The 24319-nt window shown below is 41.2% G+C and overlaps 1 protein-coding gene across 1 annotated transcript; it reads left to right on the plus strand.

Moving 5' to 3' along the window:
* The first annotated feature begins 14120 nt into the window (after positions 1–14120).
* On the plus strand, positions 14121–23938 carry GPX6 (glutathione peroxidase 6). Its single transcript, XM_007956494.1, has 5 exons — positions 14121–14204; positions 16679–16832; positions 21543–21660; positions 22227–22326; positions 23732–23938. The coding sequence occupies exons 1-5, from the start codon at positions 14121–14123 to the stop codon at positions 23936–23938; spliced, it is 663 nt and encodes a 220-aa protein (XP_007954685.2).
* The last annotated feature ends 381 nt before the right edge of the window (positions 23939–24319 follow it).

The following is a 24319-nucleotide window of genomic DNA, read 5'->3' on the forward strand; positions in this document are numbered from 1 at the left end:
AAATACCATTTGAACCAGCAATTTCATTACTGGGTATATATCCTAAAGAAGTGAGAGCCAAGACAAGAACCGACATATGCACACCCATGTTCATCACAGCACTATTTACAATAGCCAAAAGATGGAAACAACCTAGGTGTGCATCAACAGAACAATGGATAACCAAACTATGGTACATAAACACAATGGAATACTATGTAACATGAAAGAATAATGTAGAATCTGCAAAACATCTCATAATGTGGATGAACTTGGAGGACATTATGCTAAGTGCAATGTCAATCACAGAAGGACAAACATAGTATTAGTTCATTATTGTAAAAAGACAAAGAAAGGTTTATATGTGGAAGGAAACTTTCTTTGCTGGTTACCAGGTGTGGGAGGAAAGGGGAGGAAACACTGCAATTTTTTTTTTTTTAATTCCACCCCAAAAAAACACTGTCAATTAGTTAGTCAAACTCTATGTTTGGGCAGAAGGTTTTGCACTTACCATCTTCCTGCTGTACAACTTTACATACTTTATTAGGTGAAAGATACAAAAGATATGCTGTTCAAATGCATAGCTATAAATATAGCTATTATGATAGATGGCAGAATTAAGATTTAAAAGATTAAAGATTAAGTGCCTGGACATATAGTGGCCAACATTATGTTGGCAATTCATATAAAATTAGATTGATGTTTACTTGATCATAAATGAAAAGTGAACTGCTAAAAATAAGTGAACCACTAGTATTTTAAGGCAGCTAGAAAAAGTGCCATCATAGGCTTTTCAAATTGGTGAATATTACCCAGAAGAGTGTGCTCTTGATTGGTCAAACCATGCCTGAAATAAAGTTTCTATCTGTGAACATTGATAAATAAGAACATATTCTAAGAAGGAGAGTTGGGACTTGAGCTGGTGCCCAATGTGTGTTTGAAGAAGAAAGAAAGGAAAGGAGGGATACAGGGAAGAAGAAAGGAAATAATGTGTCTGCCTCTATTATTGGCCTCCACAGTCCATTAACTACATAGCAGGAAGAGTAAACTTTACTTATTTAATAAACATTTAATTTATTTATGATCTATCTACTTCGTAAGGTAATCAAAAACCAAAACCAAACTCATTGCGGAGGAGTCGGATCTGACGCATAGCGACCCCTCCTTGGGTTTCCAAGGCGGTATCTCTATGGAAGTAGATTGCCCAATCTTCCTTCCGAGGAGTGGCTGGTGGGTTTGAACTACCAGCCTTCCGGTTAGCAGTCAAATGCCTTAGGAATTCAGGTTACTTATCAGACCTAAGAACATCTAGTATATTAAGGACTCAGTAAGTATTTAGTTGGAAGCTCTGGTGGCGTAGTGCCTAAGCCATTTGACTGCTAACCAGAAGGCTGGCGGTTCAAACAACAACAGCATTTCGTAAAAACATTCGGGTGTTTTAGAGAAGTAATTTATACGTTATAGAGTTACATAAGGGATTTTACAGATCTGGAGAAAACTGTGGACTCGCTCACTCTCTCTAGGAAAATGCACCCATCTATAAGACTGTTGTTGTTGTTGTTGTTATGTACCATCGAGTCGGCCCTGACTCATAGTGACCCCTCCTTGGGTTTCTGAGGCAGTATCACTACGGAAGTAGATTGCCCAACCTTCCTTCCCAGGAGTGGCTGGTGGGTTTGAACCCTCAGCCTTAGGCACTATGCTACCAGAGCTCCTATCTATAACACTATATTTATAATGGGAGCTCTGGTAGCATAGTGGCTAAGACACTTGCCTGCTAACCAGACGGCTGGCGGTTCAAACCCACCAGCCACTCCTCGGAAGGAAGGTTGGGCAATCCTATCCTCGGAAGGAAGGTTGGGCAATCCTACTTCCGTAGTGATACTGCCTCGGAAACCCAAGGAGGGGTCACTATGAGTCGGGGCCGACTCGACGGCACATAACAACAACAACAACAACAATATTTATAATATTGAGGAGTTCTTAATTTTCCTAAAACCCACTGCTGTAGATAGTTCTATGTTAGGACGCTATACTTGATTTAATTAAAATATCAGACTCTGAACTAGTGATTTACAGTTATGATTACATTTAATCCTCATAGTAGCCCTAAAAGGTAATTACTGTTATTACTCTGATTTTACAAATGAGAAATGAAGTACAGAGTCAATAGCTTTTCAGAATCAAGGAGGTAGTCGGTGACACACGTGGGTAATGAATTTGATGGTCTCTATTCAAACCCACAAGCTACTCCACAGAAGGAAGATGGGGCAATCTACTTCCGTGAAGATTTACTGCCTCTGAAACTCAATGGGAATTGCTATGAGTCGCAATCAACTAGAAGGCAGTGAGGTGGTTTGTTTTTGTTTTTGTTTTTTTTTTGTTTTGTTGTTGTTTTTTGAGGAGTAGAGGGCAGAAGAGCTTGGGAATATGTACAGGTCTGTGCAGTGTGTAGCACCTAAGGCATTTGACTGCTAACCAGAAGGCTGACGGTTCAAACCTATCAGCCACTCCTGGGAAGAAAGGTTGGGCAATCTACTTCCTAGTAATACTGCCTCGGAAACCCAAAGAGGGGTCGCTATGAGTTAGATCCCACTCAACAGCAGTGGGTGCCCAAGAAAAGGAACTCTAGTGGTGTAGTGGTTAAGGCATTTAGCTGCTAACCAAAAGGCTGGTGATTTGAACCCACCAACCACAGCGTGGAAAAAGGATGAAGTGGTCTGCTTCCATGAAGACTGACAGGCTTGGAAACCCAGTGAGGGTCATTATGAGTTGGAATTAGCTAGACGGCAGTGAGTTTGGTTTTGGTTTTTGGTGTCCAAAGAGGAAGCCTTCCACCTGACTGCCCAAAAGGCCTTGGAGCCCTGCATAGCTGGATTGGGTGTCACTGATCAGGCCATAGATTAGAGGTTATTCAAAAGAGCTCAGAAATCTGAGATAGGAAAATCTTCTGTCTTCCAAGAGAGTTCACAGAACTAAACTCCACCCAGACTTCAGTTTCAAGAGGCAGGAATGACCTTTTAAATGAACCTAGTAGAGGCAGGGCTGGAGGAGGGGCAGAATTTATCACTACAATTAACAAGGAGTTCTGTTAAGCTGAGCTGGTAGTGAAATCCAGATGAAAGAATGAGAGAAGAGATAGCCAGGGAAACAAATTCTGTGCTTTTTGCCAACCCAAATACTTTCAAACAACTTTCTGGTTATCTTACATTAACTCACAATAGGTTTATGGAGTAGGTGGGGCAGAGACAATGACCATCTTTGAGAACAAACTCAAATCCAGGGCAGTTTACTGACTCAGTTTAGAGCTTTTCACCCTGAAAACTTTCCGCTGTGATTGTGCATTCCTGCTAGTCTTGCATTAAGGAGTCCTTCTTCAGGGGACAGCTTGCTTGGCAAAGTGTTTGAGACATATAGTCCCCAACTGAACTTCATAGTTAAATTGTCAGTATAGTATTCCATTGATCGCATGATGAAAGTGTGAAGGCACAGGACAAAAGATAAATAGTCATCTAGGGCCATGCTAAAAGGAACCCCCCAAAATGCCAGGATCTAGACCTGGAGTGGTGCAGCCAATAGTCCACACCAGAGTTCAAGGAGAAGAGACTTTAATTAGGAGGTGGACCAACAAGAAACAGATGGAGTTTCAGTGACTCCAAAAATGCCCCCTCTGCTCAGTGCTTACAATCAAGGGTTCTTATACTAAAGGAAAAAGAGACATAGCACGTATGCAGGATAAGTTAACAATTTTCCAAAAGTCAGATAGGAAAATGAGCAACTTAAAAAGGAATGTTTCCTCACTGCAAAAATAACAACAAAAACAAAAAACTCTCCTTGGGGAAAAGAAGAGATAAATCTGTCAAAAATAAACTTTTTGCATTATTTAAAAAAAAAAAAAAAAAAAGGAATGTTTCTTGTGAGTCCCTGGCAGTTCAGGTCATCTTTAAGAGACTCCATCGGTGTTTGTCAAAGCCTCGGTGGCCAGTCCCAAAGTCCGGCCCAGGAGTCTTTACATGGCCCTGTCTTAGCTCACAGAACACAGCAGGAACTAATACTGTATTCTAGAGAGAGAACAAGTTAATTATAACACAAGGTTGAAGCCAGATTTTAAAACAATGTCATCTTAACTAAAAATATGGAGTCTTATTCTAACAATATGGAGTCAGGCCTAACAAAGCAAAAATCTCTCTCTTCACACTGGTGACTCAGTGATTAAGCCTTGCTTGCTAGACAGAAGATCAGCTCCTCTGCAGGAGAAAGATGTGGCAATCTGTTTGTATAAAGATCACAGCTTTGGAAACCTTATGGGGAAGTTCTTGTTGTGGTTGTTAGGTGCCTTCGAGTCGTTTCTGACTCACAGCAACCCTATGCACAGCAGAACAAAACACTGCCTGGTCTTGTGCCAATCTCACAATCCTTGCTATACCTGAGCCCATCATTGTAGCCACTATGTCAATCCATATCATTGAGGGCCTTCCCCTTCTACACTGACCCTCCACTTTACCAAGCCAGGGAATGGTTCCTTCTGACAAAATGACCAAAGTAGGTGAGACCAAGTCTGTCCATTCTTGCTTCCAATTCTACTTCATCCTATAGGATTGTTATGAGTCAGAGTCGACCTGACAGCAATGTTTCTTAAATTTTATATAAATCATATAAATCACATGACGATTTCCATAAATATAAAAATAAAAATATAAATCACATGATGAGTCTATTTAAAAAGAAAATTCTGATTTAATGGTCCTGGGGTGGATCCAGACATTTGGCGATTCCAAGAATCTTTCAGGTGATACCAATTTTGGTGGTTCATGAATCAGATATTGAGTAGCAAGGGTCAAAAGTGTATTTTTACCTAAACTGCCTCCAGTGGACCCATGAGAGATCATAAAGACATAGCCTATTACAGCTGGAAGACATCATAGTAATTATCCAGTGTGTAGTCCAAATTTGCCCATTAACAGTTGAGGAAACTGAGGCCCAGAGAGGATTGGCTTGCCAAGTGAGCACAGTGAATTATCTACTGAGCTGGAAGGAAAACTCAATATCCTGACTCCTGACTTTAATACCTCTGTTCTTTCTTCTATCGAAATGCATTCCTTAGGCTAAGAGTCTAATGAAATGGCCAGGGGATGAGAGTGCAGGGCTTGGTCATTAGCCCATGATTTTATTTTGTCCCTGACCAAATTTCTGGTCCCTATAGCCTCTTGATTTGCATCATTCTTTTCCAATAAATTCTTATTTATTATTGTGCTATGCTTTATCATTTGCTGAAAAGGGACGTTTGGGTGCAGAAATTGGGAAGTAGATGTAAAATTAAGCCACATCATAAATATTTGACTTAGGAGGAAAAATTTTCATTCTCAGCCCAGGTTGGAAAGTATACTATGTGCCATGAGATAGGGATGAAGAACAATGGTTTAAACCTCATGTTATTGGAGAATTCATGTTCTTGCTTTGCCAGATTTGCTGTCTTTTAGCTCCTGTAATTATAGGCTACAAGGTATTGTGGAGAAAAAGAAAAAGAAAAACAAGACGAAAAAAGCCAGCTAGAAGGAACTGTTTGTTTTTTAGCACTGACAAAGGACAGTTGCTCAGTCTTACCAAGGCCACCAAAAAATTTGTCTCTTTCCCTTAGATTTGGGAGCTCTGGTGGTGTAGTGCCTAAAGCATTTGACTACTAATCAGAAGGCTGGTAATTCAAACCTATTCCTTGGAAGGAAGATTGGGCGATCTACTTCTGTAGTGATACCGCCTCAGAAACCCAAGGAGGGGTCGCTATGAGTCAGATCCGACTCTACGGCAGTGAGTTTGTTTTTTGGTTGTCCCTTAGACTTACATGTCATTCACTGAAGTATATTAAAAAAACAAAAAAAAAATATATTAGAGGTTAGGAAATCACAAACAGGCTCGAGGAGTAAATAATGAAGGATAAGAATTAGAGTGGGGGATAGAAACATCTTAAAGTGCAAGTTCCATGTGATCAGAGTCTATGTTTTGGCTGTTTGTTGTGACAATCACTCTCCTCTGGCATTATCCATTAAATAACAGGGCTAGACAAGCTGCATTCTCAAATTTATAGTTTGTGATTATGCCTAATGCAACCTTAAATGTGAAGTTCCTTTCACAACTTGAAGTTCAACTAAATATATAGACATTTGGTGAGTGTATTAGTTATCTAGTGCTGCTGTAACAGAAATAACATAAGTGGATGGCTTTAACAAACAAATTTATTCTCTCACAGTTTAAGAAGCTAGAAGTCCAAATTTAGGGTACTAGCTCTAGAGAAAGGAGCTCTGGTAAAATAGTGCCTAAGGCACTTGGCTGCTACCCAGAAGGCTGGCGGTTCAAACCCACCAGCCACTCCTCAGAAGGAAGGTTGGGCAATCCACTTCCTTAGTGATATGGCCTTGGAAACCCAAGGAGGGGTCGCTATCAGTCGGGGCCGACTCAACGGCACATAATAACAACAACAACAGCTCTAGAGGAAGGCTTACTTCCTCTATCAGTTCTTGGGGAAGATTCTTGTCTATTTTCACTATCTGTGGGCCCTCCTTTCCTCGGAGATCTCCATCTAACTTGGCATAACAGGATACAATTCAGGATCAGAAACAACTCAGGATATATCTTCAGTAAGGACAGTTTCTCAGCCATGATCACAGACAGACCTTTCTCTTTCTGTCTCTTGACCCTCAGGCCCTCATCCTGACCTGGCCTCTGCCCTGCTTAGGCAAGTGTTACAAAGCTCTTCAACACCACTGATAATTGCCTGTAAGTACCACACTCCAAGTCTTTTGCCTGAAGGCACTCAGCTCTCTCACTCCACAGGTTGACAGACCCACTGCACCATCTCCTGCCAGTCTGTCACTGCTTCTTGCCTTCTTGCACCATCTCCAGTGTTATAGCTTTCTGTCACCTGAGTCTAGGAGGTTCTCACCACAGGAACTTGGTCCAAAGAACATGCTCCACTCCAAGCTCTTCTTCTTGGTAGTAGTGTGTGACTCTATGTACAATAAATGCAACACTGTCCAGTCTTGTACCATCCTCACAATCATTGATATGTTTGAGCCCATTGTTGCAGCCACTGTGTCAATCCACGTCATTGAGGGGTTCCTATTTTCCACTGACCTCTACTTTACCTAGCAGGATGCCCTTCCCCAGGGACTGATCCTTCCTGATAAAACATCCAAAGTACATGAGACCAACTCTCGCCTTTCTCGTTTCTAAGGAGCATTTTGTCTGTCCTTCTTCCAAGACAGATTTGTTTGACTTTCTGGCAGTACATGGTATATTTAGTATTCTTCACCAACACCACAATACAAAGGCATTGATTTTTCTTCAGTGTTCCTTATTCATTGTCCAGCTATTGCATGCCTGTAAGGTGACTGAAAATACCATGGTTTGGGTCAGGTGCACCCAAAGTGCAAAGATGTCCTCAAAGTAACATCTTTGCTTTTTAACACTTTAAAGAAGTCTTTTGCAGCAGACTTGCCCAATGCAATACATTGTTTGATCTTGACTGCTGCTTCCATGGGCATTGATTATGGATCCAAATAAAACAAAATCCTTGACAACTTTAATATTAATATCACAGAAGTTAGGATTTACAGCACATAGGATAATTATATCAGGTCACAAAATGGAGTATAATCACATTAGAACACAAAATGGAGGATAATTACATAATACTGAGAATCACAGCCTAGCCAAGTTGACATATATTTTTGAGGGACAAAATTGAATCCATAACACTAAGTGCAAAAAGATCATGGGGGTGGCATCTGACCTCCTCCAACTTCACAGGGCAGAGGGGTGAGGATCAACGTCAACAGCCCAAGGCTGTTTTCTGTGAAGTAGAGTTCAGACATGTTCCACCCTCCAAACTTCTTACCAATTCTGATGCCAACTGTGCCTCCCAGGGCAATTTCCACTTCTCTGCTGGGTTTGATAATTTCTTCCAATGGCCACACAGAACTCATAGACAATATTCACGATTATGGGGTTTTTAAGGGATATAACAAGTTACAGCTCATGATCAGGATCAACTAGATACAGTTCTTTGATCAGAACAGACTTCTTTCAGCTGTGCTGTAGGTATGCTTTTCTCTGGTCTCAGCCTCTGCCTTGACCAGGAAAGTGTTACAAAGCTCTTTTAGCCCACGAATAGGTGCTCAGAGAGGCACCGTACTCTGCTAGTGCCTCCTGTCCAAAGGCACTCAACTTTCTCACTCAGTGGGCCAGTAAGCCCACCACTCCGTCTCACGCTGGTCTCTTGGTTCTGTTAGTTCTGCTACCTTTGCTGTCACAGCCATTTCTCTGCTGCTGCTTCTCGCTATCTCTGGACTTTACAGCTTTCTGTCTTCTGAATCAAGGAGGCTTAGGGTAGGAATCTTGGGTCCAAAGGACACACACTTTACCCCTTGCTCTTCTTTCTTGATGGTAGTGAGATCCCCCATTTCCACCTCTGGGATGGCTAATTTTAAGCCTAGTGAGATGGCAAAACTGACCAATCTCCATATTATGGCTCCATACACCTTATTCTGGTGGCACAGAATGTAAAGCTTTTGACTGCTAACCAGAAGTTTGGTAGTTCAAACCTACCAGCTGCTTCATGGCAAGAAGATGAGGCAATCTACTTCTATAAGAATTTACAACTTGGAAACCCAATGGGGGTCACCAAGAGTCAGTATCGACTCGATGGCTGTGGGTGATTTTTAAAATTTTCGTTTATTTACATTATTAGCAAGCTATCCAATCCCTTTGGTGGGCCACAAGTACCTCACATATGCATAGTCCCACCTAGTCATCTGGTGGGAGTCACAAAGACTATTGCTAGAAGGGCTATACCAAGTAATTTACTGCACCACACTGAGCAACTTTTATATGCAACATTGTATGCTTCTTGGATGATTTGATCTCAAAAGAAGTTCTCTTGGATGCTCTCAAAAATCATCTATGCCCAGATCCCTTAAAACCACCTTCAAATACTCTCTTATAAACTTGGTACAAACATTTAGAACTAGAAAATGATAGGCAGGAGTGAAATCACTTTGCTTGTGTGTGTATGTGTGGTAGATGTATATGTAACAAATTGTTTGCCTTTTCCACATCTTCACATGTATAATTCAGTCACGTTTGTTATGTTTATCACACTATTTAGTCATCATCATTATCTATTTCCAAATTTTTCCATTATCCTTGACAGAAGCTCAGTGTCTTCCTCTTGTTCGTCCCCATTCTCCTCCAATCATTAATCAACAATGATCTCTATACATTTGCTTATCCTAGATACTTCACGTAAGTGGGATTATACATATTTGTCCCTTTATGACTAACTTATTTCACTCAGTATAATGTTTTCTAGTTTTACTCAGGTTGTAGCATGCTTCAGGGAGCTCTGGTGGTGTATTCCCTAAGTAATTTGACTACTAACCAGAAGGCTGGTGGTTTAAACCCACCAACCACTCCTCAGAAGGAAGTTTGGGCAATCTACTTCCATAGTGATAGTGCCTCAGACCCAAGGAGGGGTTACTATGAGTCGGGTTTGACTCAACAGCAGTGAGTTTGAGCATGCTTTGGGACTTCATTTCTCTTTATGGTTGAGTAGTATTCCATTGTCTGTATGTACTACATTTTATTTCTCCAGTATCTGTTAATGGACATTGTTCTGGTTACCTAGTGCTGCTCTGACAAGAATATGTACCACAAATGGGATGGCTTGAACAAACAGGAGTTTATTTCCTTACAGTTTGGGAGGCTAGAAGTCTGAGTTCAAAGTGCCAGGTTCTAGGGGCTGTGTGAAAGCCCCTCAACCTTGGGCTTCAGCTCTGCCTCTTGCTCCTGGCCCACTGAAGCTAGAGGCATCTCTTCACTCAGGCAGCTACTGGCAGCTGAGGCTAACAAGCCCAAGGTCAACAAATAAAATGGCACAGTCCCGATGTTACCAAACCACGCGGCAGGCCATTCATTCAAATCCATTGAAAGTCCCAAAGTCAGCAGAGCATGGCAGGCTGCCGAACAACGACATGACTACATGCAGGGTTCAAACGTGCCATAAACTAGAGACCATTCCCAAAGCTGCTGCTTATATACAGGAAGCTGATCACATCCCTAAAGCAGCTACTCAGCTGCTCTAATACATTCATTCCACTATGGAGTTAATTACCAATCTTACCATAGGGAATAAGTGCAACCAGCTGCCCAGCTACTCAATCAGGCCTAGCCAAGTTGACACACAAACATAACTACCACAGACATTTAGGCTGTTTCTCCCTTTTGGCTATTTTGAGTAACGCTGCAAGAACATTGATGTACAAGTATCTATTTGCATTCCTGTTTGCAATTCTTTTGGGTATAAACCTAGGAGTGGAATTGGTAGATCATATGGCAATCCTATGTTTACCTTTTTGAGGAACCACAAGCTGTTTCCCATGGTGGTTGGACCATTTTAGAAACTAGCTTTTAAATAGATGTAGTCAAGAGGCTGATAGAAGAAGAGGCTTAAAATTGCATGGTAAGTTTCTTGCTAGATACTCTTTTCTTTTTATTTTTTTAAATTTTTATTGTGATTTGAGTGAAAGTTTACAAAGAAAATTCATTTTCCACACAGCAGTTCATACACATTTTGTTTCATGACCTTGATTGCAATTCCCCACAATGTAACAGCTCTTTTCTCATTTCCACCCCATAGTTATCTCTTCCCTGTGTCCTTCCCTCCCATGCACTCCTGCCCCCTGAGCTATCTCCCTGTGCAAACGTTGCCCTGTTGTTGTTGTTGTTGTGTGCCATTGAGTCGGCCCCGATTCATAGCGACCCCTCCTTGGGTTTCCGAGGCAGTATCACTACGGAAGTAGGATTGCCCAACCTTCCTTCCGAGGAGTGGCTGGTAAATTTTCACTCCACATGCCTGTCTATTGTTTTTGCCAAATACTCTTGACTGTTCCTCTTCTGGGTGGATGCCTGTCTACAAGCTGTATAGAGGGAAGAAGTGGAGAGGTAGACCTCTACTTCAAGTAGGAAAACCAGCATTTCCCAGAATCCTGCTGTTAGGCCTCCATCTCTCCACCCTTTTCTATTAGCAAATTATTGGCAAAGACTAGGAGGCTATTGTTGAAAGTTGCTGGTGAGTTCTGGGATTTCTGACTTATATACCTCTGAAGAAGTAAAAAATTGGTCTTCTCTTTCCTCCCATGGGATTCTGTGGTCCTTCTCTTAGGCCCTGGGGACCTCAGGGAAGTTAAGAAGCTTTCTTACTAAATTATCATCTGAGTCTAGTGTTTATTGTGTGATAGCTGAAATTCAGCCAAAACCACAATGAATTCTATTATTGTGACCCTACCTTCATCCTCAGCGCTCTCTTCTTTCTTTGAGAAGTTTACCTTATAATTACCGGACATTTCAGATTTTGTGGTGAGTGTGTATGTGTTTGTGGGAGGGGGATATATTTCTTTTCAAAGGTTTCCTAGTCTGACAGGCTCCTGTTCTTATGGCCCTAAAGCCCCAAACATCAGTACCTCTTTCTTGGCCTGTTCCTTCTTAACTGAGAATGAGTAAGCAGAAGCTATTACAATCTCTGGAAGATGTGAAAGTTAGATTAGAAGACCTGTGAAGTCTCTTTCTACTACATAATCTTATGATTTTTCTGCAACTCTTGAGGCCTACCCTCTACCATCAGAAATTTTTTTCTTTATAATATAGTTGTTTCCTACAAGGGGTCCTATAAGTTCCATGAGCTATCTTCAGTATTTTCATAGCTAAGTAAAATAAATTATTTACTAGAGATAGGGTTCTTATACTCACTGAAACATGTACTTTGTCTGCTTTGATTTTTAAATCATGCTATAATTATAATGCTGAACCATGCATACCAATGATCCATTAAAATAAATACTTAAATGATGTGGATCATCTCTCAAATCCTTAGTCCTATGACAATAAAGTATAAATCATTTCTTGGGTTTGAACATATTAGGAGTTTTCTCTTTAATTATGTCTTCATTTCTTATTTTATGCACAATTCTCCTCTGAAAACTATGACCCTTGATTCCCATTTGCCACTTCTTCTTTGCTCCCTGAAGTTATGGATATGTATTTTCATCTCCAAACCCCCATGGTAGGAGCTCTGGTGGTGTAGCGCCTAAGGCATTTGACAGCTAACCAGAAGGCTGGTGGTTCAAACACACCAGCCACTCCTCGGAAGGAAGATTGGACAATCTACTTCTGTAGTGATACTGCTTCAGAAACCCAAAGGGGCCACTATGAGTCGGATCTGACTTGACAGCAGTGAGTTTGGTTTTTTGGGTTTTGGAACCCCCATGGTACCTAGCAAAGTGCTAGGTATAGAAATTTGATGACTGATCAGTTTAATAACCAGTTTAGGGAACAGCCATCTGTATCTCTGAATAAGAACCTGTTCCTTAGAACACAAAGGAGCATGTTGAAAGAAAGACCAGGTCAAGATCATAAAGGAGTCTTCCTCCAGCTCAATCCTGAGATGCTACGTGATCTCAGATAAGACATTTAACATAATTGAGAGAGTTCTCAGAGATGGCTAAGTTATGATTAAGTTCATTTGATTAACAGTATTAAATTGAGAGAAAAATGTAAGATACTTGCATTATCGAGGATTAGATACTGTAATGCATATTGTTGTTATTTTCAGGTGCCATTGAGTCGAGTCAGACTCACAGAGACACCCTTTATAAATAAGACAAAATGCTGTCCCAGTTCTGCGCCACCCTCACAATAGTTGGTATGTTTGAGTCCATTGTTGCAACCATTGTGTCTGTCCATCTTGTTGAGGGTCACAACCTAGTGAAGTGGAAACGACACTGAACTTGAGACTAAAGACTCTAGTTCTAAATTTGGTCAAACTATCACTTGTCTTTGAATCTCAATTTCCGGGGGCATAGGGCCTAAGGCATTTGACTGCTAACCAGAAGGTTGGCAGTTCAAATCCACTAGCCACTCCTCGGCAGGAAGATTGGGCAATCTACTTCCATAGTGATACTGCCTCAGAAATCCAAGGAGGGGTCGCTATGAGTTGGAGAAAACGTGACAGCACATAACAACAACAACATGAATATGGTTTTTCAATTCTGCCCAGTTCTAACCTATGAAGAGTGTAATGAAAGAAGGTGGCAGAGAAGAGTAGACTTCAATCTGGAACATTCCAGGTCTTAATAGGAATATTAGTATCTCAAACCATGGTTCAAATGAGCTCCCTTGCACTGGAATCAGTTTCAAGAGATTTTTTGTCAAGGTGCTGGAGAAACAAAGATCCTGAACTTTTTGGCCTCTCCTGAGCTTTAAAAAAAAAAAAAAAAAAGTGTGTTTACTTGGGAGGAAATTTTTTTCTTATAGCTTGTTCTTTTTGAATGAACTGCTCATTGTCCAGTAGAGTCATTTTTCTTCTAGATTTTTAAGTAGTTTTGGTATAATAACCATATTAAATTTTGGTCTGTCTTTGTTGTTATTACTTGCCATCAGGTCGGACCCGACTCATAGTGACCCCTCCTTGGGTTTCCGAGGCAGTATCACTACGGAAGTAGATTGCCCAGTCTTCCTTCCGAGGAGTGGCTGATGGATTTGAATCGCCAGCCGTCTGGTTAGCAGTCAAGTGCCTTAGGCATTACGCTACCAGAGCTCCTTTGACTTTCTTTATATTGAGATATTGAGGATATTTTACACCCAGTGTCAATTTTCTGCTGACTCTCTTATAACGTAGGGGTAACTAAAAACTTTAGGAAGAACTTTTGTTTTTTAAGCTGTCATAAACGTATTATGGAGCTCTTTGAAATACCTACAGTCATACTATCTGGAGGTATTTACTTTCTGGATGTGGAGGCAGCACCTAGGAAATTCTACTCACCTGGAGAGGGCAGGGGTAGTGTCTCAGAATATACCGAGGATGAAGCCTCCACGTTCACCTGCCAGCACACGTGCAGGTCGCACCTTCCAGATGCCCTGGGGTGAGGCTGGAGCCGGCGCGGGAGGGGGGACTCTAGAGGAAGAAAGAGGGTGGGGACCGAATGCAGCTCTGCCATTGGATCGCACATCTTCTAACTGGTCCCTGCCAGGGGCTCAAAAGAGGCAGAGATTCCGCGGGACCTCAGTCTCGCTGGGACCTCCTAGTAAGAGCCATGAAGCGGTTTGGGGCTTCCTATCTTTTCACTCTGTTCCTGGTGGGCTTCGTTCAGCCAAGCCTGAACCAGGAGAAGATGAAGGTGAGTGTCCCGCGGGGAACCCAGGCGGAACAGCACCTGATGAGTACCTTGGCCTCCAGGCCTACGAGTTCTCCCCTCCTGTCTTCCCAGCTCTTCACAAACTTCTGCATGTGCGGCAGGGCCTTTCCTAAATCAACTGTCTCTTAAATGTCTCTTAACTGTCCTCTCACCGCCTGAGGTTCACTGAGGCTTGTATAGATGGAGGACAATGTGTACACTCCAATTCCCACTTCCCCCTGGGGCAATTTGATAACCCAGAGCCAGTCGGTCCCCTCCAAGCTGGTCTCAATCTTCTCTAAGGCACAGCCATGTGGGTCCCTGGAAATGAAGCAGGATGTGAAAAGCAAAGGAGTTGAAAAGGAGCTCTACCTGGCCTCTCTGGGAGAGATTGACTGGCTGTTCTGAGAAACCAGGAGGAGGGAGAAGCGAAGCTAGTATGGGAAATGTGCTCTGAGGAGTTTGAGGATCAGAGAAAGAAACGCTACCCGCCCCCCCACCAAGGAACAAAAAAATACGTAAGGCTTTGGTGGTTGTTGGCCAATTGTAATTACAGAGGAGATGATTGTGGTGAGGTGGAGACAAAGCTGTAATTTGGAGAACAGAATGGTCTTGATTCTGTCCCAAATTGCCTGACACCCTTCAGAAAGCCCCTGTAGTGGATGTCAGTCACCCCTGTAAAAGATGTGTGTATAAGTCTGAGGATTTATAGGTATGGGGCTAAAGTAGATGATTTGAGGGAATAACAAGTGCTAACTTTAGAACCAGACAAATATGTTCAAAAACTTGAGCCTCACTGTAACCTTAGGCCAGTCACATATCTTTTATTGGTTTTGTTCTCCCATCTATAAAAGATAGACAACAATACCCATCCTATAGTGCAGGACATCTCAGACTTTAGCTTGCACATGAATCTTGCAGAGAGCTTGTGATAGGCCAGATCTTTAGGCCCCATCCCCTTAGATCCTTATCCAGTAGCTCTGAAGTGAGGTCCAGGAATTTGTATTTTGACCGTTACTCCCAGATTTTAGTCCTCACACCACACTTTGAGTAACCGTTGTTAAGTTCATGAGAAAAGTAAAATGATGTATGTAAACTCAACAGATGGTAGCTGTAGTAAGATTTCTCCTCATCTCTGAAATAATAATAATAATAATAATAACTGAAGTGGTTATCTAGGTCTATATCAGTCACTGCTGCCTGATTGGGTGTGAGTTCTGGTTGTAGAAAATCATCTTATGAAAAGCTGTGTTTTAAGTTGTCCTGACCTCTTCAAACGGACCTAAGCAAATTGAAGCAGAACCAAATATGGGTGAGTTGGATAGGAAAGACTGAACTCTTTAAGTCTGCAGTTTCTCTAGGACCCTGCATTGGAGCTTACAGAATGTTTTCCATGTGACTTTGTATTGCAGTAGCAATAAAGGCAAATTCTAGAAATTGTTTTGCACAGAACAAAGTTGACATAAAAGCAAGGAGAGTGCAGGCACGTAGATGACAAGCCCTTTTATAGGGAGTTCCTTGGGCTAATGCTGCCAAATGTATGGATTAATGTGTGTGCACAGGTGTGCAGGGATGCATAGGCACTTAGGAAAGGGCACTGCCCTATGGGGACCTTCTTCTGGCCAATGATAGTGAAGGAATTGTCTGATTTCCTGGTGTCAGAATTTACATACTTAGTACATGATAAAAGACCTCCTTGCCCCACTTTCATAACAGAAGCTGACCTATAGGAGATTCCTTCATTGCATGTTGCAGACTTTTATAGACTAAGATCCCATATAGCCCATTTCCTACTACTCTAAACCTCTGACTGTTGTCCATGTCTCCAACCGCTCTTATAACAAGATCTTGGTCTTTGGTTCTAGACTGTGTCTGCCTTTTAGCCTTAGTATGTCTGTTGATAGGAAGTTTCTTCCCTATGCTTTATAATTTATAATCCTCAATTCATGAGCATTCTAAATTGTTTCCCCACAATATAGGGATGAGAAGAGGGGGACAGATAACAACGAGTACCTCACTGGCAAAACTGTTAAATGGGACACAGGGGAGAAGCATATTATGGGCTTGGTTTTGGGAAGGAAAATACAAAATAAGAACATATAAATAAGAAATACATGTAGAACTTATTTATATTATGAGGAACTCTGCAAAAATCTACTAAGAATAATTGAGAAGAGATGGATGACTGGAGTAAGGGTGTGGGGGATGTTGTAACATCAGAATGGAGATGAGTTGTATTAATCTTACAGAAATTGGAAGAACATTATAAAGTGTTTATTCCTACACACACACACGAAGTCAGAAGACGTAAAATCCACTAGTGGCATGAATTCTTACAACAAGTATTACTTGAAAAAGTCTTTTCAGTTCTCAGTTTCAACTTACTACATGCAGCCTTTGAGTGTTTTGAAAAAGTTGACAGATGTTGGGAATTATTATCTTATTTCATCATCATCATTATCATTATTTTATTTCAGACTGATTGCTACAAAGGGCTGACAGGCACCATATATGAGTATGGAGCCCTCACCCTCAATGGCGAGGAATATATCCAGTTCAAGCAATATGCGGGCAAGCATGTCCTCTTTGTTAATGTGGCCACCTATTGAGGCTTGACAGCTCAGTATCCTGGTAAGAACTCCTATTTCAACTCTTTTGGAACTAGCTTTACCAGATGGCCATATTCTAATTGCAGAAACTTTTGCTAATATATTCTTTTTGAGGGGAAACAGATAATCTTATGATTCCATTCCCCTAAATCTTACCACTGCTCTGCTCCTTAGAATACCAGGAGAATTATCTCTACATTTGGAAACTAAAACTCTCTCAAAGATTTAACCCAAAACCACTAAGAACCTGAGGTTGAACAAGTTGAGTTTGTTGCTAAATGCCACGTGGGAGAACATATATTGTGGGGGACCACAGGGCTTCTCAGTAAGGTGTTAGAAATTATAACAATTAGTCCTAGTGACTGGTACACCATCCGATCTGCAGCCTATACAACTATGAGACCAGAAGAACTAGATGGTGCCCGGCTACCACTGTCATCCACTTGGAAGGGGATCTATGTAGGAGATCCTTGATGGAGAGGGAGAACAATGTAGAACAAAACTCAAAATCATTTGGAGGAAAAAAAAGGGGGGGGAGGAATTGGTTTGCTGGTCCAATAGAGCCTGGTGGAACTACTGAGACTATGGCCCCTAACTGCCCTTCAGGTCTGGAATTAAACCCACACCTGTGGTTTCCAGGCAAACAAAAGACAGGCATATGAGTTGAACATTTACCTCAAGTAGATACTCTCCTTGGAGAGAACAATCATGGGAGAAAGAAGGGCAGCTTATGCACAGGGAGACAGCTCAGGGGGCAGGAGTCCATGGAGGGATGAACATAGGGAAGAGGTAACTATGGGGAGGAAGTGGGAGGGGAGCTGTTGCATTGTGGTAAACTGTGGTCAATGTCATGAGACAAAGCATATGTGAACTGCTGAAAGGAAAGTGAATTTGCTCTGTAAATCTTCACCCAAATCACAAAAAGAAAAAAATGAATTACAGGATCTGGGCTTGTGTTAGGTGATTGGAGGAAGGTTCAAGGAGTTGAAGTTTTGCTTTGAATTGGATGCTGTCAGGAGACAGGGGCAATTCTGTGATTAGATATCTTGGTAAATCATATCTACACATGGGGAATAATAAAGCAAGACTAGCACACCTCAAAGATCCTTCTTGTCACAAAGGTTAAGCACTTACAGTTCAAAACCACACTCCATGAGTCACTCCATGGGAGAAAGACCTAGCAATCTGCTTCTCTAGAGATTATAGTCAAGAAAACCCTATGGGGCAGTTTTGCTCTGTTACATGGGGTCACCATGGGATAGCCATGAGTAAGGGGCCGACTCAATAACAACCACAAAGCTGTAATAGTAAAGAAGCAGCAGTCACTCATCTTGGCAAAGATGAGGGGTATTTGGTCCTCTGTTTTTTTTTTTTTTCCCCCAGGCATATCTTTGGCGAAGAGGTATTTGGAAAAAGCCTTTATAACAAAGCCACATAATAGCTTCCCTCTCCCCACAACCTAGTGGATGCCGTTTGGTTCTTTTTTGGTTTGTAAAATGTTCATGTTTTGCCCGTGTTCAGCCATGATTACGGAGTGGTCTTGTTTTTGTCTTGATCTGTTATGGTCAAAGATTGTATGTCTTCGTTAACTAGTTCTGCTATAACAGAAATACCACAAGTGGATGGCTTTCACAAACAGAAATTTATTCTGTCACAATTTGTTGTTATTTGCTCTCGAGTTGGACCTGACTCATAGCAACCCCTCCTTGGGTTTCCGAGGCAGTATCACTATGGAAGTAGATTGCCCAACCTTCCTTCCGAGGAGTGACTGGTGGGTTTGAACAGCCAGACTTCTGGTTAGTAGTCAAGCGCTTTAGGCACTACGCTACCAGAGCTCCCTTGTCACAGTTTAGGAGGCTAGAAATCCAAATTCAGAGCAACAGCTCTAGGGGAAGGCTTTCTCTCTGTTGGCTCACAGTTTAAGAGAAAGGTTCTTATGTACTTTCAGCATTTATGGCCCAGTGCTCCTTGGAGAGCTCCATGTGATCCAGTGTGGGGATCCTTTGTCCAAAGGACATACACCACTTCTGGCTCTTCTTTCTTGGTGGTAGTAGGTCCTTCTGATCTCTGCTAGTCTGTTTAATCCTTTTTATGTCTCAAAGGAGATTGATTCCAAATACAACTTAATGCTGTAGATTGCATCCTGCCTCATTAACAAAATATAGGTTAGGATTTATAACACATAAGATCATTACATCAGATCACAAAATGGAGGCTAATTACATAATACTGAGAATCATGACCCAGCCAAGTATACACATATTTTGGGGGAACACAGTTGAATCCATAACATTGTATGATATTGATGTTTTATGAAATTGCTTATATTCAACAGAAGACTACCAAGGCCTAACTGTGACTGCCAGGCTAGATTCTACCTGTCAGGGGTTGCTTTTATTTTTCTCCCTGGTGATGCCTGGCAATAACAGGGTAGAGGATTAATCTTTAGAAAAATGACCTTGAGTTCAACAGGCATCTCAATATGACAGAGAAGAAGGGATGGTTTTCTATCTGAATGGACTTTGACTAGTGTGAAGGCTGGCTGTGGTGACTGGTAATGTGGGAGAATGCTCTATGTCTCCAAATTTGGCCCAACCTTCTATGGTGGCCAAACCAAAAAAAAACCAAACTCACTGCCAACAAGTCAATTCAACTCATAGTGACCCCTCCTTGGGTTTCCAAGATGGTATCTCTACAGAAGTAGATTACCAATCTTCCTTCCAAGGAGTGGCTAATGGGTTTGAACCACCAGCCTTGTGGTTAGCAGTCAAATGCCTTAGACACTACACCACCAGAGCTCCTCTATGGTGGCAGTGGTAGAATTTTCCCTTTCTTTGTGTACTCATCAGGGAAGATTTTTACTTTCCTTGTTATCAAGAAAAGGTGACTTAAAATTCTGTATAGATTAAACTAGAGATAGCTGGCATTCTTGACTTGACAAGGACTTTATTTTTCTGCTTTACGTTTTATTTCAATATGTGTTGAATAGGTAATACATTTACAAAATACAAAAGATACAAAAGGGTTTACAGTGAAATTTTGTATGTTCCCTTTAGGTAACCACTTGCACCTTACTCTTTCATGTAGTAGAATATCTTGAAGATTATTCTGTATCAATACTTGATGAGTTATCTCATTTACTTTCAAGGTACATAGTTTCCCTTTATGTTGCTATGATATAATTAGTTGATGATTTTATGGACCATCTTGTTCAAATTATACTCCAGATGAGGAAATTGAGAGAGTTTAAAAAATTTACCAAAGGACCAGAATCAAGGTCTGTGAAGTAGTCCCAATATATCAACCCATCAACCAGTCACCGTCACATTGATTCCAACTCCTGGTAACCCCACATATGTGAGAGCAGAAAAGTGCTTCATAGGGTTTTCAATGACTGATTAAAAAAAAAAAATTACTGTGGTTTGAGTGAAAGTTTACAGAGCAAATTGATTTTCCATTCAACAATTTATACACATTTTGTTTTGTGACAAATGTAACAGTATTCTTCCCACTTCCTCCCTGTGTATACCATTTCTCTTCATGCTTCTTACCTATCCCTTCCTGATTTCTTAGCTTTATCCCTGAACAAATGCTGTCCTTTTAATCTCCTACTGTTCTAATGAGGGTGTGTACCTCCCTGGTATTATAGTTTACCTGATATTCCTGGCTATCATTTGGCTGAAAGTTGAGCCACGAAGGTGAATTCAGTTCAAGGATTACATGGTATGTAAGGATCATAGTCTTTGGGGTTCCAGGAGTTGTGGTTTTGAGCTTGGTTCCATATTTTTCTCCCATTCTATCCAGGATCTCCTATTGTGATCCCTTTCAGAGCAGTCAGCAGTAGTAGCTGAGTACCATCTAGTTCTTCATTCTTCTTTGCTCTGGATGGGGATAGATCAATAGTAGTAGCACCTTAGAATGGTTGATTTTTTAGAAGTAGATGACCAGGCCTTTCTCCTGAGGTGACTCTGGTTAGACTCGAACCTCCAACTTTTTGATTAGCAGTTAATTGTTTGCCCCACCCAGGTACTCCATTTCTGCTATGGGAGGGAAATAACTCTTGATTGCTAAAGATAAGAAGGAGGTGAGTGTGTACCATAACTGAGGAAATATAGAAAAATAAAAAGCTGCTCTCTATTTAAGAAAATGTTCTTAGGGGGAATGCCAGCAGGTAGAGATGAGTCTGAATGGTACTGGCTGGAGGTAATTACACCAAAACCTAAACACGCTGCCATCAAGTTGATTGTGGCTCATAGCAACCCCATTGGGTTCCCAAGGCTATAAATCTTTATGGAAGAAGACCACCTGCCTCATCTTTCTAATGCAGAGCAGCTGTGTGGTATCACTACAGAAGTAGATTGCTCAGTCTTCCTTCCCAGGCATGGTGGATTTGAACCACTAACCTTCGGGTTAGCAGTCAAATGCCTTAGGCGCTACACCACTAGGGCTCCCCTGTATCAAACAGGACCCTCATAAAGGACCAAGTAATCTGTTTTCTAAAAATGGCTCCCTTTAAATTTTGAAGTATAGCTAGTTGTGGAAAATATTGTATGAGAGAAAACGGCAGCCATTTAGATGAGATTCTGGAAACCTGTCAATCTCTGGAACCTTGAACATTTCCCTTCATAGTACTCAGTTTCTTTCCATAATAAATGGAAAAATCCAATAGTGTTTTTCTGCTCAGAGTAAGGATGCTGGCCAACCAACTCATGCTCTTCATTCTCTCCTACAGAACTGAATGCACTACAAGAGGAGCTGAAGCCTTTTGGTTTAGTTGTGTTGGGCTTTCCCTGCAACCAGTTTGGAAAACAAGAACCAGGAAAGAACTCAGAGATCCTTTCTGGACTCAAGTGAGTGCCTACTTGGAACCCTACAGAGGCCCTGCCAAGACTTGCCTTCCTCACTCTGATTCCTCCCATTCTGGAAACATCTAGTATGGGTGGTAGATAAGTGGGTTCAAGAACATCACCATGATGCTTTGAAGTCTTTCTGGCCTTCTTGGCAGTGCTAAACTGTTCTTACTAATTTTGAGTTCTCTTATAGTGAGACCAGGAAAAGATCTAATGGAAAATAAGTACGGAGATGCCAGGTCCAGAATTGCAAGTTGGGGAAAGGAGGGAATATAGAAAATGCAAATGAGTCATGAGAAGAGTGATGGGAGCAAAAAGGGGTTCATTTCCATTTCCTATATTCAAGTTCAGATGAGGCCTTTCCATTTTCTCGAAATTTTTTATCCGCTCCATAAAGACTATTGCATGAAGTCCTGCTACTCAGAGAGCTGTCTTTCCTCATCTTCCCTATCTATCACCTCTCTCCCTTTATGTCTCATTTCCCTTTTTGGCAAAGTTGTGATAGCCATGACTACCCATCCAGGTCTTAATTTGGATTCTCCTGGAAACACTTGGGTTCATTGTAGGTATGTGCGTCCAGGTGGTGGCTATGTTCCCAATTTCCAACTCTTTGAGAAAGGGGATGTAAATGGAGAAAAAGAACAGAAGATCTTTACTTTCCTGAAGGTGAGTGAACATAATTCTATCATGGATTGGTAAGGCAGGGATGCACTGAAAGTAATAGAGCCCATGTCTAGGCTTGGGGATGAACTCCTTGGAATGCGATGCTCAGGTAAGTTCAGGGATCATGGCAACAACCTTTGTGGCACTCTGACTTCAGGAAGAGGAAATATATAATGTTTGTAGGATAAACTTTTATTTGACAAGAGTATGCATGTCTACTCTTATATGGACTAACTTACCTACTGAATAGTAATGACTTATTCATTCAACAATTAATTTTGAACCCCTAAGGTGTACAAGAACTGTGCTAAGTAATGAGTTAACAAAGATTAATAGGAGCTCATATCTAGTTGGGGAGACAAATGTAGAAATGGATATGTAGAGTGCCGTGTGGTCAGTGCTTTGAGAGTCACAGAATGGCAGAGCCACAGAAGACGAAAACAGAAGGGCTCTTGAGCACCTCTTCGTCTATGGTTCCCAAGTGCTGGCCCATGAAAGAAAGAAAGTTGGATCTTGTTGAAGTTTTCACTTATTCACACCAAATTGAGAAAAAAGAACAACAACACTGGGAGTTTCTCCATAAAGCTTAACTTACTGAACATAAAAGACTATAATTGATTCTGATATTAAGTTAAAACACAAAAGCACCAGTTTTGTTGTTCAAAATGGTGCTACCAGCAATTTTATATGGCCCAATCTAACATTAAAAATCCTTTCATTTTCAAATTTGTATTTCCTTTAAAAATTTTTGTTGTACTGATGATTGGTAATTTTACATTAATCTCAAAAAAAAAAAAAAAAAAAAAAAAAGCCAAACAAACTTATTGAACTTTTACTGGCCTATGGGATACCAAACTCTGGGAATAATTACACCAATCCAAGCCATTATTTTTCAGTTAAGGATCTAAATAACTAAAAAAAAAAAAAACAAACCTATTGCTATCGACTTGATTCAGACTCATAGCTATCACCATTGGGTTTCTAAGGTGGTAAATCTTTATGGAAGTAAATTGTCCCATCTTCCTTGCAGAGTGTTTGGTGGATTTGAACCTCCAACCTTCTGGTTCATAGTCAAATGCCTTAGGCACAGCACTACCAGAGCTCCTTTTAAGGAAACTAGAGCTAGACAAATTATATATTCTTTTCCTGAAACATTATGATATAATAATGGAAATAGGGGGAGAAACAAGGAAAGGGGAAATGTTTTCTGTTTAGCATCATGGCCTCTAACTCTTGCTTGCTTGAGTGGTAGTAGTATTGGTGATGATTCATTGAAATGTGTGTGGTTGATTGGGAGAATGTCAGGTAGCTAATATATTGAGATATATAATGGTGAGTACACTAGGGATGGAAACCAAACAGAAGCAGAAATAAATTTGTCTTCTTCTTTTTCATATCTCTGCTCCAGAACTCCTGCCCTCCCCCCTCTGAGATTTTGGGCTCATCAAGTCAACTCTTTTGGGAGCCCATGAAGGTCCATGACATCCGTTGGAACTTTGAGAAGTTCCTAGTGGGACCTGATGGAGTCCCTGTCATGCGGTGGTTCCATAAGGCTTCAGTCAGCACAGTCAAGTCAGACATCCATGAATACCTGAAGCAGTTCGAAACCCAGTAGGAAGGACCCACAGCAACTTTGTCCCCCACCTCAAGGATCTGTTTAACAAAGCATTCATCTTTCTCCACACTCCTTCCAACCCAGCCTACATATAACCAAACCATACTGTACTAACAAAGTACCTGCTTGTGTGTGTTTGAGAATTGGTGATGAGAAATGTATCTTCCCAAATCTTTCTTCCCAAAGTATGAATTTTTCTTTCAATCCATTCCAAAAGAAAATCATCCTTCAGGGTAGATGGTTCAGATTACCCCGAAACCAAAACCAAACCCACTGCCATCGAGTCTGTTCCAACTCATGGTGACCCTGTAGGTCACCATGAGAATTGCTCCATAGGATTTCCAAGGCTGCCAATCTTTATAGAAGCAGACTACCATATCT

This window comes from Orycteropus afer, unplaced genomic scaffold, assembly GCF_000298275.1.
Source record: "Orycteropus afer afer isolate SDZICR_OR568_19922 unplaced genomic scaffold, OryAfe1.0 scaffold00627, whole genome shotgun sequence".
NCBI classification, from domain to species: Eukaryota; Metazoa; Chordata; class Mammalia; order Tubulidentata; family Orycteropodidae; genus Orycteropus; species Orycteropus afer.